This window comes from Melanotaenia boesemani, chromosome 1 (genome assembly GCF_017639745.1).
Source record: "Melanotaenia boesemani isolate fMelBoe1 chromosome 1, fMelBoe1.pri, whole genome shotgun sequence".
In the NCBI taxonomy this organism is placed as follows: domain Eukaryota; kingdom Metazoa; phylum Chordata; class Actinopteri; order Atheriniformes; family Melanotaeniidae; genus Melanotaenia; species Melanotaenia boesemani.
Genome location: NC_055682.1, coordinates 25,340,330 through 25,357,988, shown reverse-complemented (window position 1 = coordinate 25,357,988; position 17,659 = coordinate 25,340,330). Strand labels below are relative to the sequence as shown.

The window sequence follows — 17,659 nt, the reverse complement described above, 5'->3', positions numbered from 1 at the left end:
GTTGAGTGTAGGTTTCTTCAGCAGGGGGGTAACCAAAGCTTGCTTGAAGGCAGACGGAAAGACACTGGATTTAAGAGAGGAGTTGATAATATGGGTTACTGCAGATTTGATTGTAAGTAGAATTCTTTGCAGGATGTTGGTAGGGACAGGATCAAGAGGACAGGTTGTGGGTTTTGAGTGGAGTAAAAATTTAGAGACTTTGTCCTCATTTAGAGAGCAGAAAGAGCAGAGTGCTGGTAGCTGGTTTGGGTGGGCAGCTTTCCTTGATTGAGATCTGTGCAGTACTTAAGATTAGGACTTGGTAAATCTATTAGGAAAACACACACCCACACACAAGAGCAGCACCTTTCTCTTCTCTTTTCTTTCCACACATTACTCTGATATCATCGAAAGAAAATTTTAACATAGTATTTGAGAACCACTGGTGCTGAGAAACTAATAATCTACAGACTTTGTAAAGACAAATTCAGGCAAACACCAGAAGGACACCCTCTGACATACACAGAAACGCCACTGCAGCAGTGTCAGAGCAGAAGAGATAAGAACTGTACTGACTGTACGAATGTTTTTAATAGTGTCAAGGAAATCTGGAAGGACTTGTAAAGTTCTTGGCTGTTTGAACAGCAGTGGTAGAGCAGAGGAGAAACGACATGCTGTCATGACAGAGGAAACATTGGATTTTAACCCCAACAACAACAGCAGGTTAAATTTAGGTGAACTGTTGTCAATCCGACACTAAATTTCTAGGCATCCATGTTGCCCTCCAGCTTATTTGCTCTTATTAGAAACAACGTTGTGACCAGAAAATAAAAATCATTTGGTCAGTAAAACAAACAGATCACACTGGTGTCCAGCTAGCCTACAACAAAAACTATCTACTATGTCAAATATCTAAAAAAAATTAAAACATTAATAGTCTTTGCAAATGTTTGAAGCCATTTCTTTACTAATTTCTGATACCTTATTATAACTAGATTTGAGTTTTATTTTCCAGAGTGGATTGTCAGTTATCAAAAGCAGTTTCTGACAGATGAAGAATAGTTTAATGTGCTGATTTCTAACTAATATTAAAAACAGGATAACTTAGATCTCCAGATAAGATACCCTTATCAATAACTGTGGACCACTGTCTAATAATGTCAGTCTAGCTATTCATGCTACTGTGAATGTCAGCAAGCGGTAGCAGATACAGGATCTTTAGACAGTAATGGCTACAAGATGGGGCAACACACATCTATCTTTGTTGAGGGACCAATTAGAGTCACCAGTGCACTATATACCAATGACTTAGCGGGGCTCGCTTGCAAGAGGGAAAAATAATGGAGAAAAATAATCTGAAAGTTTGTAATGACAGATTACCATAATTAAACCACAAGTGTAGTAAAACAAATGGCAGAAAACTGTTTTTTTTTCCACAGCTGTAATATCTATTAAAAACAGCTTTATGCTGGCGCCCCTTCCTTCTGAACTGCCTTTTACTGCTCCCAGCAAACTGAATAATGCAGACTGTCAAGGCTCTTTAATGTAAAAATAAAAAATGTTAATGTGATCCTTATTCAAAAGGTCAATGAAATCAAATTACCATTTGGCAGCAACTATTTGTGTAATCAGCAAATGCACCTGTCAACGTCTAACAGAGATAATATGAGGGGAGAGGTAAGTGCAAAGGGTCATCTCTCCAAAATGTCACCGAATGAAAAGAAAAGCACCTCCGACATGACTACTCACGGACTATCTTTAAGGGAGATTGTATCTACAAACCTTTGCTGTGGAAATTTAAAAAGATGAAATGCTTCCAGCACTCATACATAGAAGAACTTAAGACAAATTAAATCTACTTCTGAAATTTTAACAAAAGATTCAGATAAAAAATATTATAATAGGCCTGGTTTAATAATTTAAAAACTCCATTGTCATTATTTTTCTTCTATTCCTTGACTTAATGACTTGACATGCTAGTTTTGATTATCCATTAAACTAACTATATTAAGAAATTATATATTTGAAAACGCATCCCTTTAGTAACTAGCCTTCTCCTACATTAGCTGCAGGAGAAGGTGTGGCTGCATGTAGCATTTCTTTTTTTACCCAACCTTGGAAGTGACCATTGATATAAAACATGTAACAGACAAAAACACACTTCTTTTATGAAGGCTGTTGGGAGCTAAAATGTTTTTTAGGACAAAGCAGATAGAGAGGGCGTTTGCAACACATTCTGCTCTCCATCACTGTATGCAGTGGAGGATGAAGACACAGCTACAAATGACCACATCTGTCCTGATGATGAGATCCAGACAAATATAAAAGTACAAGGCCACGTGGACAGATTTATTCACTGTCATAAAGCACATGGCAATTGCAGGTTGCTAATGTGATCACTGAGGTAAAAACAAAGGAATTAATTTAGGCTGGTTAGTGATTTCAGTTAACTGCTATCTTTTTGCATTTATAAAGTGTTAAACGAGTTGTGTTGGTTTATTACACGGGAGATGTGCTATATTTGCAAATGAAAAAAACAAACAATGAAAACATAATTTATTTTAAAGGAAAACTACTTTACTTGGACAAAACTTGCTTATAGCTTTGCAACTTTTGATTATTGAACAGTAAATCTGTAACTATTGTCCGATGAACAAAACACAAAATTTAGCAAATGGGCAAAGTATTTTATAGATCAGAAGTCTGTTTTACAATCCACTGCTAAACTTGTTGAATTTGATAAATAATCTAACATAATTAAATGACTAAATTGTTAGTACCTAAATTTATCTATTACTGTCTTATGACAGGTAAATAAAAAAGAGAATATTCTAAACATTCTCACGTCTCTATTGATAAATGTGCATGCAATGTGAATGCCACTGTGTAGTAGTCAGTTTGACAAGAAATATAATAAATTAGCTGAATCATTTTAAAGCTAATAATGATCTCCTTTTGTGGGCCAGCCCTCATCATCACTGGCCCATTTGCAGCATTTAAGTTAATTATGTCTGTGCCGACATAAGAATTATAGTAATTTACCAATGTACTTGAAAACAGTAACAAAAGCCTGTAGTGTAGTTCAGACAGAGTTCACATGGTGAACTTTGAGTTTGAGTCAAGTTTTTATGCAGCTGCCATCTCATTTCTTAAAACTTTAACAGGACTAGGCAATTCAGGCAGTATAAGTGTGTGAAGATTTTATTCATTTGCAAATATCAGCGAGAATAAAAGGACAGTACAAAACAGTGCTGAGACCAGTGATGTTGTACGGTTATACAATGGCCCTGAAGAAAATACATGTGGCAGAACCAGAGGTAGCAGAGAATAAAATGTTCAGGTTCTCTTTGAGAGTGACGAGGATGGAAAGGATCAGGAATGAGGACATCAGATGGACAGCACATGTTACATGTTATGAAGACAAAGTCAGAGAGGCCAGACAAAGATGGTTTTGGCATGTAAAGCAGAGGGATGGTAAATATATCAGTAGAAGTTAAGTTTTTAGGAGTTATTGTAGACCATAATCTAAATTGGAAATCACATAAATTATGTCAAAACCATTGAATCTATTGCAACCCTGTACAAAGTAAAGGACTATCTGTGTCAGAAATCACTTTTAATTTTATGTAACTCATTGCTTGTTCCATATTTGACCTATTGTGTAGGGATTTGGGGAAACACTTATCACACACACAGAGACAAATTCAGTTTTCTTACTACAAAAGAAGGTCATATGTACAATTTGTTAAAAAAAAAAAAAAAAAGTATTGTGAACCAACAAATCCACTCTTTATTCAGTTACACATACTGAAATTTAGATCTAGTAGATCTAGTATTTTACAACACAATTAAATTATGTATAAAGTTAATAATCAGTTGCCATTCTGTATATAGACACTGTTTAAAAAGAAGGAGAAATGTTATGAGCTTAGAGGAAATTAAATATTTAGCAAACTCATGGTACAGACAAATATTAAGATTAATTGTTTATCTGTCACTGCTGTCAAACTGTGGAATAGTTGTTCTGATGACTTAAAATGACTTATATTTTAAAATCATTTAAAAAAAAAGTACTTAAATTTTTTTAGTATCAAGAAAAGTTAAATGCTGAAGATCTTGTTGTGGGTAATATTTTTTTAGGTTGCTCTAACTATCAACGGTGGTGATGTTCTTTTCTTCAATGTTAATTTTGTTGGTAATGGTAATTTGGTAACAGTGTTTTGGTTAATGGTTAGGCGTTTTATAAGCTACTAGCCTAGGAAGACCAGTGAAGAAATTCATAGATGTAGTGGAGGAGGAAATGACGTTAGTTGGTGTAAGAGGATGGAGGCCGATGATTTACTGAGGCAACCCTGAAGAGAAAAGTTAAAAAAAGGAAGATTTTTGAGTGATTGTGGTCTGTTAACATACAAACACCACTATGCAAATAAAAACCATTTGGAATAAAAAATAAAAAAAGGGGGTTAAACCTCAAACTTATCTAAGAACTACCAAAAAGTAATTATGACCAGCACACAGAATTTAAAGTGAGAAAGTTTCAGATAGAAAATATGTAATGTTTGTGAGCAGCAATGTCTGCACAACAGCACTACAGCAGACATGCACACACAATATTCACAGAGCTTATGTTAACTTATTTAGGCTAATGTAGCCATAATTCATAATCTGAGATGGGTATAGCTCAGAACGTTAGCATGCTGCCATCAGTCCTACAAATCTTATGCTGCACTTACATTTGTTTTAACACAGTTTGTTCAAGAGATGTTGTATCAAGTAAAAATGTTTATTTTAAAATGTATTGGTTTAATGGATTTATTATTTTAGGCGTCAAACACTGTTGTCAGCATAGTACTTTTTTTTTTATATTTTCTGACATTTCAAGGAAAAAAAAAGGAAAAAACCTGGTGACAAATCTATTAATACTTACCTATTCTGCCTCACGAGCCATACCTCTTGCTTTAAGCATATTTCTCTGTAATGCTTTGGTCAGTGAGTGGCAGGTATGGCATGTTAAAAACACAGGATGTAGGCAGCTGACATGTGAGTGAGTGCTTTTCTCTTCATTTGTTACCCAAATGTCAGTTGTGTTAAAAGACATGACATTTTCTTGTTTCGGTTTTTCAGTTAAGATTTTACATGTAAATAAAAACAAAACCACAGGACAGCTTTTCTCTATGTGACTTTATCAGATAAGGCTATAAAATAAAGACTATAACAACCAGCACAGAGCGGCAAGTTTAAAAGGTTTAAAACTGATGACAACAAGATGATTTGTTTTAGTCCCTATTACATTGTTCTATTGTAAAAGAAAAATACAGTAAGAGCAGCTTTGTTGCAAATGCATGTATTAAAATACAGAATAAATCTTACTGCAGGTAAAGCAAACATATGTAGAAGGCTGGGAAAAACTGACACCAAGTCAAGTGCACATGTTATGAATTTAATTTATCATCAATTGGCAGATAAGGACAAGAGACATTACTTGCAGGTTTTAGTGCTTTTGCAGGCTTTTAATGGAAAGCAGCTGGCTACAGAGGTATCAGATTTGGAATTAAGAATCATGAATACGTACAGGTATCTCCCCCCAAAACACACACACACACACACACACACACACACACACACACACACACACACACACACACACACACACACACACACACACACACACACACACCTCTGTATTTAGCATTAACACTGATTAATTGTATGTCTGAGAGGAAGAGGACATAAGTATGCACATAGAGAGGAAGGAAAGAAAAGAGGTGTGTTTAACATAAGTATTCCAGCGGTCCAACACTGTTTATAATCCACCATGATGTTTTTTCCTTACATGTCCCTGCTTGCCGTCTGTTATGGTGACCTGCTGCTGGCTGACTTGCCACAAACTCACTTTCACTTCACCAAGAGGAGAAAAGACCAGTCAGACAAGACAGACAAATTCTAAATTTCTTCCAACAACAACGGAAGTAAGAATCAGGAATGATGCTGGCCCATTTAACCTCATTTTAACCAAATTACAAGACAATGAAAGTCTTGGAATTTTATTCACATCACAATTTTTTGCATAATCATACTGACAGTCAAATAAAAAAACAACACAGAAAATATATCTCCGCAATTTAGCTCTTGTCTTGTTGGAGCAAATGCCATAACACAGGCAGCGCAGTGTTTATCAGGATACACTTAGCTGTTGGATAACTTAGTGACAATATAAGTGCAGAAGCCCAAGATAACATCGTCAGACCACTATAACTACTTGACTATGCTGCTACTGACAGTGCAGGGTTTAATCTTAAATGTAACTGTGAGAACAGAATAAAACTGCAGCTAAGAGTGGGGAGACTGGGTCAAAGAAATGTTAGAACTGACTTAAACCACATTCACCAACATTGGAGCAATGAATACAAAGGCTGACAGCAGTGAATTGTATGGAAAATATCACTGCAAGGCTACAACTGAAGATGGACTTGTACATAGAAAGATTGGATGGTGTCTTATATTTAGCAGAATGTAAATGAAACACTTGAATCATGACAAGTGTTCCTTCATATTATACATGTACAGTATAGCTACAAATAGATGAGCCAATCTAACATTTATTTAGAAACATTGTCCTCAGCCAACAACACTTTATCACAATTATAATTTTTTTTTTTGCATTGTTGATTGTTATCTCCATGTATATTAAACATGTGTGGAGTCTTTGTCTGTATATATGTATTAAACCTGTGTTTTCTACTAATATTAAAGTTATAAAAAAATATTAATAGCTGGCAGTACTGAGCAGCAATTGGCAAGGAACAGGATAAACAACATACTGTAGCTTTATAGGCCTGTAAAAAGTGAGTTTAAAAAGCAGAAAAAGCTCACAGACAGCACTGCAGAAGATGGACATAAGATCTGCTAACAAGCCTTTCCCATCCCATAGAAGATGAAATGAGAAAGTGTGTCCAAACTTTTGACTGCACTGCAAGTATTTTGACTGTAGGAACGGTGGCTTGCTGATGTAGGAAATTAGTACAAAGCACTACAATGATTAAAGACTCAGTGAGTTACATTCTTTTAGAAATAACACTTGCTTGTTTAGTATGCACAAAAGTAAGATTACAGAAAGAATAACAGGAGGGAATTTTCTCTGCCTTGGACTTAGCAGACCATGCTGAAGTTAAGAAGCTAATTAGGCATATAACGGAGGCAAAGGTTGCCAGAACGTGAAGGCCTGAATATGTAATGATTCCCATAGTCCTAGTTAAAGTGCAATTACATCTGCCCAGAGGTCAAAAGTCAAAGACCTGAATTAAATAGAAAGTCATAAATGGGAAGTGTTTGTGTGAAAGTATGAGCCAGTATCAAAAGAGCTCAGTCAACTTGAGTAAATAAAAGAAACAAAGAGCATCATGTAGCTGGTTTAAAAAACTCAACGTACATGAATTTTGGCAATGGCAACACAATGAGAAAAATGTTTTATTTGAATGTACGGTATTTAAAGTTGATTTGCATTAATATTAATCTGAATGATTGGGTAAGGGTAGGGTGAATGGGTAAGGGCTGGGGTAAAGAGGTTTTTTTTGGGAAGAGTAAAGGGGATATGGGGGGGCTGCGTACATGTTCTTGTCCCTGGGTGCCTAGCCTTGGTGTTGGGTTGGCGTGGCCCGCGGTGGTTTTGCCTGGGGCGGTCGGGCCCCGTCGGGTTCCTGGGCGGGGCTTTGCTGCGGGGAATGGGTGGCCCTTGGACCTGTGGGGTGCCTGCCCTCCGTGCGGCCCGCGCCACAGTGCCCGGCGCCCGCTGGGCCTGGCGCCCTCTGGGCCCGGCACCCCCTGGGCCTGCTTGCTGTTGCCCTGGGCTGCCCGGTGCCCCTGCCCCGTCGCACCATGGGGCTCCGGTCTGGGAGCCCCTCTGCTCTGGCCTGAGTGGGCTGCTGCTGTGTCTGCTTTGGCTGTGCTAGGCTTGGTGCTCTGTGGACATGCTGGGCCTTTTGGGCAAAGGGCTCCGCCCGTTCCTGCTGATGCTTCGGGGTGCAGGTTCAGGCATAAAAGGAGGGGGAAGCAGTGCTCCATCAACACTGTGTACAATGGGGATGGGGGGCTGCTGACCTTGACTCAGGATATGGTTCGTGGAAGAAATACTTTGAAGACCAACTCAATCCCACTGACACATATTCTGATGAGGAAGCACAGTCAGGGAACCATGGTATGGACTCTCCTGTCTCTGAGGCTGAGGTTAAAAGTGGTTAAAAACTCCTCGGTGGCAGGGCCCCGGTTTTGGACAAGATCCGCTCGGAGCTTCTTAAGGCTCTGGATGCTGTAGGACTGTCTTGGTTGACATGCCTCTGCAGCATCGTGTGAACATCAGGGACAGTGTCTCAGGACAGGAGGACAGGGTTGGTGGTCCCCCTCCCCAAAATGGGGGACCAGAGGGTGTGCTCTAAATACAGGGGAATCACACTCCTCAGTCTCCCTGGTAAGGTCTATGCGGGGGTCCTGGAGAGGAGGGTCTGTCAAACATCAGATGAAGGAGGAGCATTGTGGTTTTTGTCCTGTTCATGGAACAGTGGGCCAGCTCTACACCGTCTTCAGGGTCTTAGAGGGGGCATGAGAGTTCCCCCAGCCAGTCTACATTTACTTTGTGGACTTAGCGAAGGTGTTTGACCGTGTCCCTGGGGAAATCTTGCAGTGGGTGTTCCAGGAGTATGGAGTGCCAGACCCTTTGTATGAGCTGTCTAATCCTTGTACAACCAGTGCCAGAGTTTGGTCCGCATTGCTGGCAGTAAACTGGAATATTTTCCAGTGAGGAAATTCTACCAGGGCAGCCCTTTGTCACAGATTCTGTTCATAACTTTTATGCACAGAATTTCTAGGTGCAGCCGAGGTGGATCCAGTTTGGTGGCCTCAGGATTGGATCTCTGCTTTTTGCAGATGATATGGTTCTGTTGGCTTCATTTAGCCATGATCTACAATTCTTGCTGGAGTGATTCGCGGGAAAGTCTGAAGAGGTTGGGATGAGAATCAGCACCTCCAAATCCAAGACCATGGTCCTCAGCCGGAAGAGGGTGGAGTGCTTTCTCTGGGTAGGGAATGCGAAACTGCCCTCAGTGAAGGAGTTCAAGTATCTCGCGGTCCTGTTCACGAATGAGGGAAGGATGGAGCAGGAGATTGACAGGCAGATCGGTGCGGCATCTGCAGTGATGCGGACTCTGCATCGGTCTCTCATGGTGAAGAAGGAGCTAAGCCAAAATGCAAAGCTCTTGATTTACCGGTCGACTTATGTTCCTACCCTCACTTATTGTCCCAATTTGTAGGTTTGACCGAAAGAACAAGAACACAAACACAAGCAGTGGAAATTAGTTTCCCATGCAGGGTGGCCAGGCTCTCCCTTAGACATAGGGTGAAAAGCTCAGTCATCTGGAAGGGGCTCAGAGTAGAGCCACTGCTCCTCCGCATCGAGAGGAGCCAGATGAGGTGGCATCAGGATGCCTCCTGGACGCCTCCCTGGTGGGGCGTTCCAGACATGTCCTACTGGAAGGAGGCCTGGAGGAAGACCCAGGACACGCTGGATGGACTACATCTCTTGGCTGGGCTGGGAACATCTCAGGATCCCCCTAGACGAGGTGGCAAATGTAGCCAAGGAGAGGGATGGATGGATGGATAGGGTGGATTTGTTGTTGTCTTCCAACGATATAATTTGTACTCTGTACTGATTCATGTCTGACAGTTTGAATGTTGACTGGTGTCTGTGGTAAGCTGCAAAGGAATTGCCTATATGGGATAAATAAAGTTTTTAGTATGTGAACAAATCCATGCATACATCTCTATTACATGGCGGCTGTAGCTCAGGAGGAAAAGCAGTCATCTTTCGACCGGAAGGTAGGCGGATCGATTCCAGGCTTCCATTGACTACATGCCGAAGTGTAGTCAATGGCTTCCATTGACTACATGCCGAAGTGTTGGCAAGACACTTAACCCCACGTTGCCTCCCGATGTGCCTATCGGGGTGTGAATGTATGGGTGAATGTGATAAGTAGTGTAAAGAGCTTTGAGTGGTCAAACTGACTGGAAAAGCGCTATATGAGTACAAGTCCATTTACCATTTACATGTTGATAATCTATTCTGCCATCTTAGCCATAATGCAATTTTGTACTGTTGTGGAATAAGAATTTAAAACAAAACAGACAGTGACACGTCATCGTTTTAGCTTTAACAGTTTCACATTCATTAACAGTGCGAAAGAAATTTTTCTGCATATGGTAATCGCTCATATATACTCATATAATAATCACATGTAAATTCAGTTTTCTTTATTCATTTATTATTGTTAATCCATTCACTATTACGTTTTTATATTGTGTGTTCTTATTTTACAGAATACTGAAGTTAGTTTTCATTGTGTATGCGTGTGTGAGGTCAGACTGACCACTTTCTTCCCAGAGCTCTGATATGGCAGAGTTGAGACTGGTTTTCGACCTGCTAGATAGCAATAGTTGTTTGGGATACCAGCTCGTTTTGGTATGTGGGCTTTGTCTAAAAACTGGAAGAAAGTGGGGCCACTCAGTCTTCTATTCCTCATTTATTATTTTGCTGTTTGAACTTCAGTCGGGAACCAGCTGAAAAAAACAAGTTTTTCTCTGATGAATCCTCAGAGTCTCTCCCGATTTCACGCGAGTCGGGACGACCACTCTCATTACTTGCAAGTAATTCTTTATTCAATACTTCTCCTGTAAATAAACCTTATATACTTTTACTCATTCCAGACTCTTGGTAATTTTTCTACAACAACAGTTAGCGACTGCCTTTGTGCAACCTAAATTTTTGCCCACAGTAGGCAGGAAATTACTCATCACCTTCTGGACATTGTTCCTCTAATGTACTGCACACTGTTCTACTTGACTTGTTTACATCCTCAGCAGCTGATATCCAGCACATGCACATCCTGTCCCACAGGACAGAGAAATGATAGTGAAAACGGGTCAATTAGAATCTGAAAAAAGGACACTAAGAACAAATAATACTCCTCAGACATAGTTATATTGGCAGCTTAAGAAATTTGACGAAAACTTCAAAAATACGAAAGTATTAGTAATTTAAGAATTTATTCAAGCAATACAAACTTTCCAATAACTCACTACCTGAGTGCAAAAGCTGCTCCACAATTACTTATCAGTACTGACAGAATAGTGTAAATGAACATTAACCACACTCTTCAAGACATGCTGTAGTGAAAATGTCTTAGCAAGACGGAATCAACAAGTTGCAGGAACAAAGTAAATAAATGTCATTCATCTGCCTCACCCCCCCTATCAGCGCAGCTTTCATTCGCGATAATAAACCTCACACCAGCCCTCTGTGCATCTCCACCTGCACACCATGCACAGAAAAGCTTTAGCAATTTGCCACATAAAACAAATAAATGCTTTTCAATTCAAATGTCAATTAAGCATCTGTCATACACAAAATATATATTATTCTTTCTATAAGAGCAACCAAATGCAGGGCTGTTTACGTTGCCAAAAAATTAATAAAGCTTTATAATCTTGCTATAAAACTTGTTCTGTCAATGGTATTTGTTGAGATATCTGTGGTCTGATGTTACTTTAAAAAGATAAAACAAAAAATAACTAAATTAAGTTACTAACTTTATATATTTAAAGAAGGTTTCCCTCTAAATTCTCATAAAAAGTTAAAATTACACAATTTTGATTGAAAAGAGAACACAAAATACCAGCATTTCCTGCATCTGTCTACAAATGCAGAACCAGCTGAATTTGATGGAATTAAGTAAAATTGTCAAATATCATTACCTGTAAATGAAATGCTGACATTAAATAATAAATTATTTTGAACTTTAAGGACCATGACATTAAAATAGGGAGTTTTAATGGAGGTCAATGGGGTACTTTTGGTCATGAAGGTCACCAGAGAAAGTAGCTAACAATACAAAAAAAAATGCTAATGACATCAAATACATTTAGTTGTTGATCTTTGACATATCCAAGACTAATCACGACAGTCCCATTCCAGTAATATTTAGTTTATAGAAAATATTTCATGTTTTGTATGTTTTTTTTCTTTTTTCAAATGATAATTAATGATTTAAATTTTTAAACTGAGTTTTTTTTCCGCAGGGTTGCTGGGCTCTCTCTTAGAGATAGCGTGAGAAGCTCAGTGATCCAGGAGGGGCTCAGAGTAGAGTCGCTGCTCCTCCACATTGAGAGGAGCTAGGTGAGGTGGCTCAGGCATCTGGTCAGGATGCCTCCTGGACGCCTCCCTGGTGAGTGTGTGTGTTCCGGGCACGTCCCACTGGAAAAAGGCCCCCGGGGAAGATCCAGGACACGCTGGAACGACTACATTTCTTGGCTGGCCTGGGAACGCCTCAGGATCCCCCCGGACGAGTTGGTGAATGTGGCCAGGAAGAGGGAAGTCTGGGTTTCCCTGCTTAAACAGCTGCCACCGCGACCCGATCCCAAATAAGCGGCAGAAAATGGATTGATGGAAAATTTAAACTGGCATTTAAATGGTTAAAAGCCTAAAATGATTAAATATTAGTTTTGAGCAAGTCTGAAGGTACTCAAGTGATTGCAGAAAAATCCTGATGTGTGATGATTTTAAAGTATTTTTTTTGCACATGTACATTTTTGCCATAAGAGTCCCCAGAGGGAGGTTCTAGCACTACATAAAAAATACAAATGAATCAAATCAGCTTTGTTGCTACTCTTTGATATATGCAAATTTCTAATCACCATTAAAGACCCATCTCTCTTATATTTATTATACGGAAAATAATTCAGTTTTTGTGGGGTATTTTTTTTGTGTGTTTTTTTGTAATAAATGGGAAGTAATTCAGATATTTAAAGTAGCATTTAAAATCTCTAAAATTATTGTGTGCTTGGTTGCTCTTACCGAAATGATCACCAACTAAAAAAAAAAGTTGAGAAAAACAGAGCAGGGTCTAAAATGAGATGGGGAAAGGGCTTTCTTGTGTGCTGCTCCCTTTATCTGGAACAAACTGCAGAAAGACCTGAGACTTCATGACTTGGTCTCATTAGATGCTTTTAAGAAAATGTTGGATTTGGAGGCAGCCACATCTGCTTGTAGATGTTCTGTTTGATTTGGGGATTTAAACTTTTTTTTTTTTAAATAACATAAAAATGGCTGTCCTTATAAAATGACTCTAAAGACAAAGTGCCACAATTGCCTGATGAATATTGGGAGCAGACTTTTGGCCACATTAGATAACTATAAGATTTGATTAAATTTCTTTGGCGTAGACTGGATCCAGTAGGCTTGTCCAGGACCAGGAATGTACAGCCCAAGAGGTACAAATATGAGAATATGGAGTAAAATAAGGTCAGAAGTTGTTGGGAGGTAAAGCTCAAAATCAGCGAGCCAGTAAATGTACTAAGGTACTAAAGACCAGTCACCATAAGAATATTTCCATAGTTAAACATATAGCCAAGTATGTATGAATATTGATATTTTAGAGAGGGGTTATGGGTAATACCACCCCTCTAGCAAATGGCATGTGGAAGCGGAACATCTTCAAAAAATTATGTATCATCCACACTCTACTTAACAGCATGATCCATAAGAGCTAAACAAGGAGTCCTGAAACAGGTGAAACAGGTTATCTCAGACTGATAACTCAAAGAAGGAATACAGCCTTGATAACTGTACTGAACCACCTCCAAATCAATCATTTGGAGTAATCTAATACTGTCATTTAACCATATTGTGTTTACTAAAATCCACAATCCACCAATTTATCATGTGCTCTTTCATCAAATGATTCATTCTGTGGTGAAGTCTGACCACAGCTGGACACAACAAATCATGTTCCTACAGTTTGTGTAATCTCAGACATTTTATTATTCCTCCCTTTACCTTTACTTAGCCGCTAATTTACTCTGTAGTAGCAAGCAAAAGGTAAAGGGTTTAAAAAAAAAACTCAGGAGGGTGTGGCCACAACATAAGATGATTTTATCGGGGGAATATCATTACGCCACATGTATACCTGTCGCTTCACAGCTGTATATCAAAGGCTACACGCGAGAGTAAAATAACAACAAAAAAAAGTCATGTTTTTAATTAACTTGAACAACAATCATGCCATCTTTAACCAGTAGAAACACACACACACACACACACAACCCCCCATCTACCAGCCGGACTAATAAACAAGAGGTCGCGCGCTCCTTTTTCGCGATTATCACGTTGGTACTCACCCACCAGATGCAGGCATAGAAGAACAGGCTGAATTTAAGGAGTGCATAGGAAAATCTTTGACAGTATCTGATATCGCCGTCGGCAGGCATCGTGTATGTCTGAAAACAGCTGTACTTCAGCCGCTCTCTGAACTCTTATCAGCTCACTTCCGCGTTGTCATTGTTGCCACACCTGCGGGCACGTGTGGGCGATGGATGGGAGGAGTATGGACAGAAATAAAAACAAAATGCCTCCTAGAAGACTTTGAACATTTTTTTAATAGTTAATAAAATGGTAATGACTTTGTTGGTGGGCTGGAATAAAATATATGCTAGTCGTTTTCAAAGTTAAAATGTATTTTTCAGTGCCTTAATGCAACCCCTTTTCAGAAGAAAAGAATAAAAAAAAGCAAAAGTCCCTCTACAAGGAAACTTCTCAGCTGTGTGTAAATTATTCAAATGATTAGGCTCACTGAGGTATTATCTCACTCTTGTTTTAACTTAAACAAATACCATCTGACTTATGTTGTGATGAAAATCTATAAGATATGCTTTTGCCTGTTTGAAGTACAAACATGGCAGCTTCATGCAATTACATAAAAGTGCATTGCATTACAGGGAATAGTCTTGAACTTCCTAATCTTTGTATTTTCCTTTTAAGGAGTCAGACTTTCTTGTGATCCTTTAAATGTGTCTTTAAAATGATCTTGCCTTTATCGAAGCCAAAAACAGCACCTGTCCAAAGCTGTTTCACTTGAAGCAGTACTACAGATTTCAAGTTTAAATACAAGTTGTATGCAAATAAAATGTGCCACTGTCCATGCAGAACCAAATGCATACAGGCTGAGCCAAAAGACCGATGCAAAACAACTTCTTAGGAATACACAGCTGATTATCATGCAAAAATCAAAAATAAAAAGTACAGACTTTAATGGGTGGTGCCATTCATCAACTTTTGTCTATGCACTGCGTCCAACACAGTATAATCTTTTCATTTCTTATCATGCCCCACTAAAGAGAGTTGTCTGGTTGGCTGTTCTGTATAATTATGAGCTGTGAAAATTGTTTTGGTAGTTCCATATTTATTCCATATTTTTATCTTCTTCAACTATCAGAAAAATTTTAATCTAATTACACATGTGGAGTGCAAAGCAAATATGAACAGTTTCAAGTTTCACATAACTTGTCAATTTGCAGCCAGAGAATATACCAAGAAAGTAATGAAATTTTTACCTTGATATGAAAATCAATATCTTTCAGTGGAGTTTTTGTAGATGTAGACCATTTGTCCTTTTTAGACCATGGTATGAATTGTCCTTTCATTATCAATTTTGCATCCTACAAAGTCACCAACTTGCCTTAAGAGATCACACTTACTAGGTCTTGTCGAACCAACTCAGAAACCTTTTATTTATTCTGTCTGAACCCTTCAATGTGTCCTACACCACACCCTGCAGGAGAATCAAAAGAAAGGTTGGTCATGTGAACGTACACACATGCAGAGCATACTGTACACAATGTACGAAAAGGTAAGCCAGAATATGTTCAGGTGAGGTTGGCAGAAGTCACCTCTGGCCATTATTTTCTGTCTCCAAAAAGAGCAGATGTGAGGAATAACAAACTACAGAGTGGCAGTTTGGTGGGAATCACGCTATAAGGAAGAACAAGAAAAGGAACACAAAGAGTGGTCAATAATCAGATAGTGAAACACACAGCAAATGTCAAAGTCTACCTGCTGTTTGCAGTGCAGAGCATAAACAGAGACCATATCACAAGAGGCTCACACCAGCTACGACACACTGATCTGTCATAGACTACTCAGTTATCAGTGCAGAAATATATTATATTGAGGATTCAGGAGTTTGATTACAATAATCCTCAAACTTTGCTGTTATGTGAATTTTGACTTCACACCTTGAAAGTCTATGACTGCATGTTGCATGTTTGTGAAATGGCATATTGACTAATCTGTGTAAAACCAGACCTGTAAGAGAAAAACAATACCAGCAACTCTTCACACTTGGCAGTAAAATATACTCCAGTAGTAAATACTGCACTTTTAAGTACAGAGAGTGTACACAGAGAGTCCACAGTGGTGCCATGTGGTTAATGATATTTGATATGGCTAAATAGTTGTGCATATTGAGACTTGTAATTACTCCTCAACACAAGTAGACTTTGTGGATGCATATCGTGTTAGGATAAATTACACAAGTATAGAAAAAAATAGAATCCAATAAAATACAATAGACATTTTCAAGACTGTACACAACACATGCATATTTCAATGTTTTCATTTGGATTAACATTTCTAAACCAGGAGTTCAGCAGTGATGTAATCTCTGTGGGAAATGAACTGTAAGTGTATTTTCATGTTTTTAAATCCACAGTTTCAACAACAGGAACATAACAGCAGTATTCTTGTAACAATAAATAACTGCAAGCACTTCTCTGTAAGTATTTCAGGACTGGTGACCAATCCCACTTTCAACTTTGCACCACCTCTCTATTTACCTCAGTGCTAGTTCAGTGGGGTTTATTCAGAAATCAGTAAGTCTTTACGGAACAAAGCTTATCAAACAACACTGTATTAAGCATAGAATGATGAGGAGTGCTAAATCTGTCTTGACCTGCTTACAATTCAGTTGTGGAAGAACAATTCAAATGCAAACTTAAACACAGAATATTGACAGATCGTATCAGCTGCATCACTCTTACCACAATGCAGGGTCAAATCTCTACATTTACATAAAAAAAAACAGCAAAACAAAGAAATTACCAATTAGCAGAAGGATCAAGCTTGGCAGATGTCAAGTGATTGCAAATAAAGATTGTGCCAGTGTGTGGTCTGAGTCGTATTCATGGCCTTCTGAGCTTGATTAAATAACAACTGTGCGGAAAAAAATTCTCATTGCATGTTTGCCTGTTTAACGAACAGCTACAACCCCAGACATCAAAATATCCAGGACATAGACCTCTGCAGCTAGTGAAAGCTCTTAGGGCTTTGCATATGTTGTCAGATCACAAATGACACCAAAGCGCTGCCCAGCAAATGATGACAGTGTCATGGTGGTGCTTTGTGTGTGTCTGAAGTTTGCAGGTGGGGCTGAGCAGGTTGCCATGAGGACTTAGGGCGGAGACTGGAGCCACAATTGACACCACCTGCAGCTCATCATCAGGCTCGTTGTCCTGCTCTACTCCCAGCTATTTAAGGACAAGCAGGAGCTCCAGTCTTTGCCAGGTTGTCTCACAATTCTGCGTGGTAATCGGGCCTGCCCTAGTGATCTTCATGCCTTGCTTTGCATTTAAACCTAACCTTGTGATCTCTACTCCTCAGCACATTGACATCCACCCCTTGGAACTTATTAGCAGCTCTGGACCGAGACATCTCCTTCCACCACCTCACCACCTAAAGTTGTACCTGCCTGCTCGCCCTGCCGTTCATCCAACACTTTTCCCGCAACTGGAGATCCTTCACTGG

The 17,659-nt window shown here is 39.1% G+C and overlaps 1 protein-coding gene across 1 annotated transcript in view; it reads right to left on the bottom strand.

Moving 5' to 3' along the window:
- tspan15 (tetraspanin 15) overlaps positions 1–15,479 on the bottom strand; it is a 64,649-nt gene extending 49,170 nt beyond the window's left edge. Inside the window, exons 1-2 of the mRNA XM_041985836.1 lie at positions 15,412–15,479; positions 14,200–14,371 (exon numbers count right to left, since the gene is read on the bottom strand). Of these exons, the coding sequence (XP_041841770.1) occupies positions 14,200–14,289 (90 nt within the window). The 5' untranslated portion in view covers positions 14,290–14,371; positions 15,412–15,479. The remainder of the gene's footprint in view (positions 1–14,199; positions 14,372–15,411) is intronic.
- Positions 15,480–17,659: the final 2,180 nt, after the last annotated feature.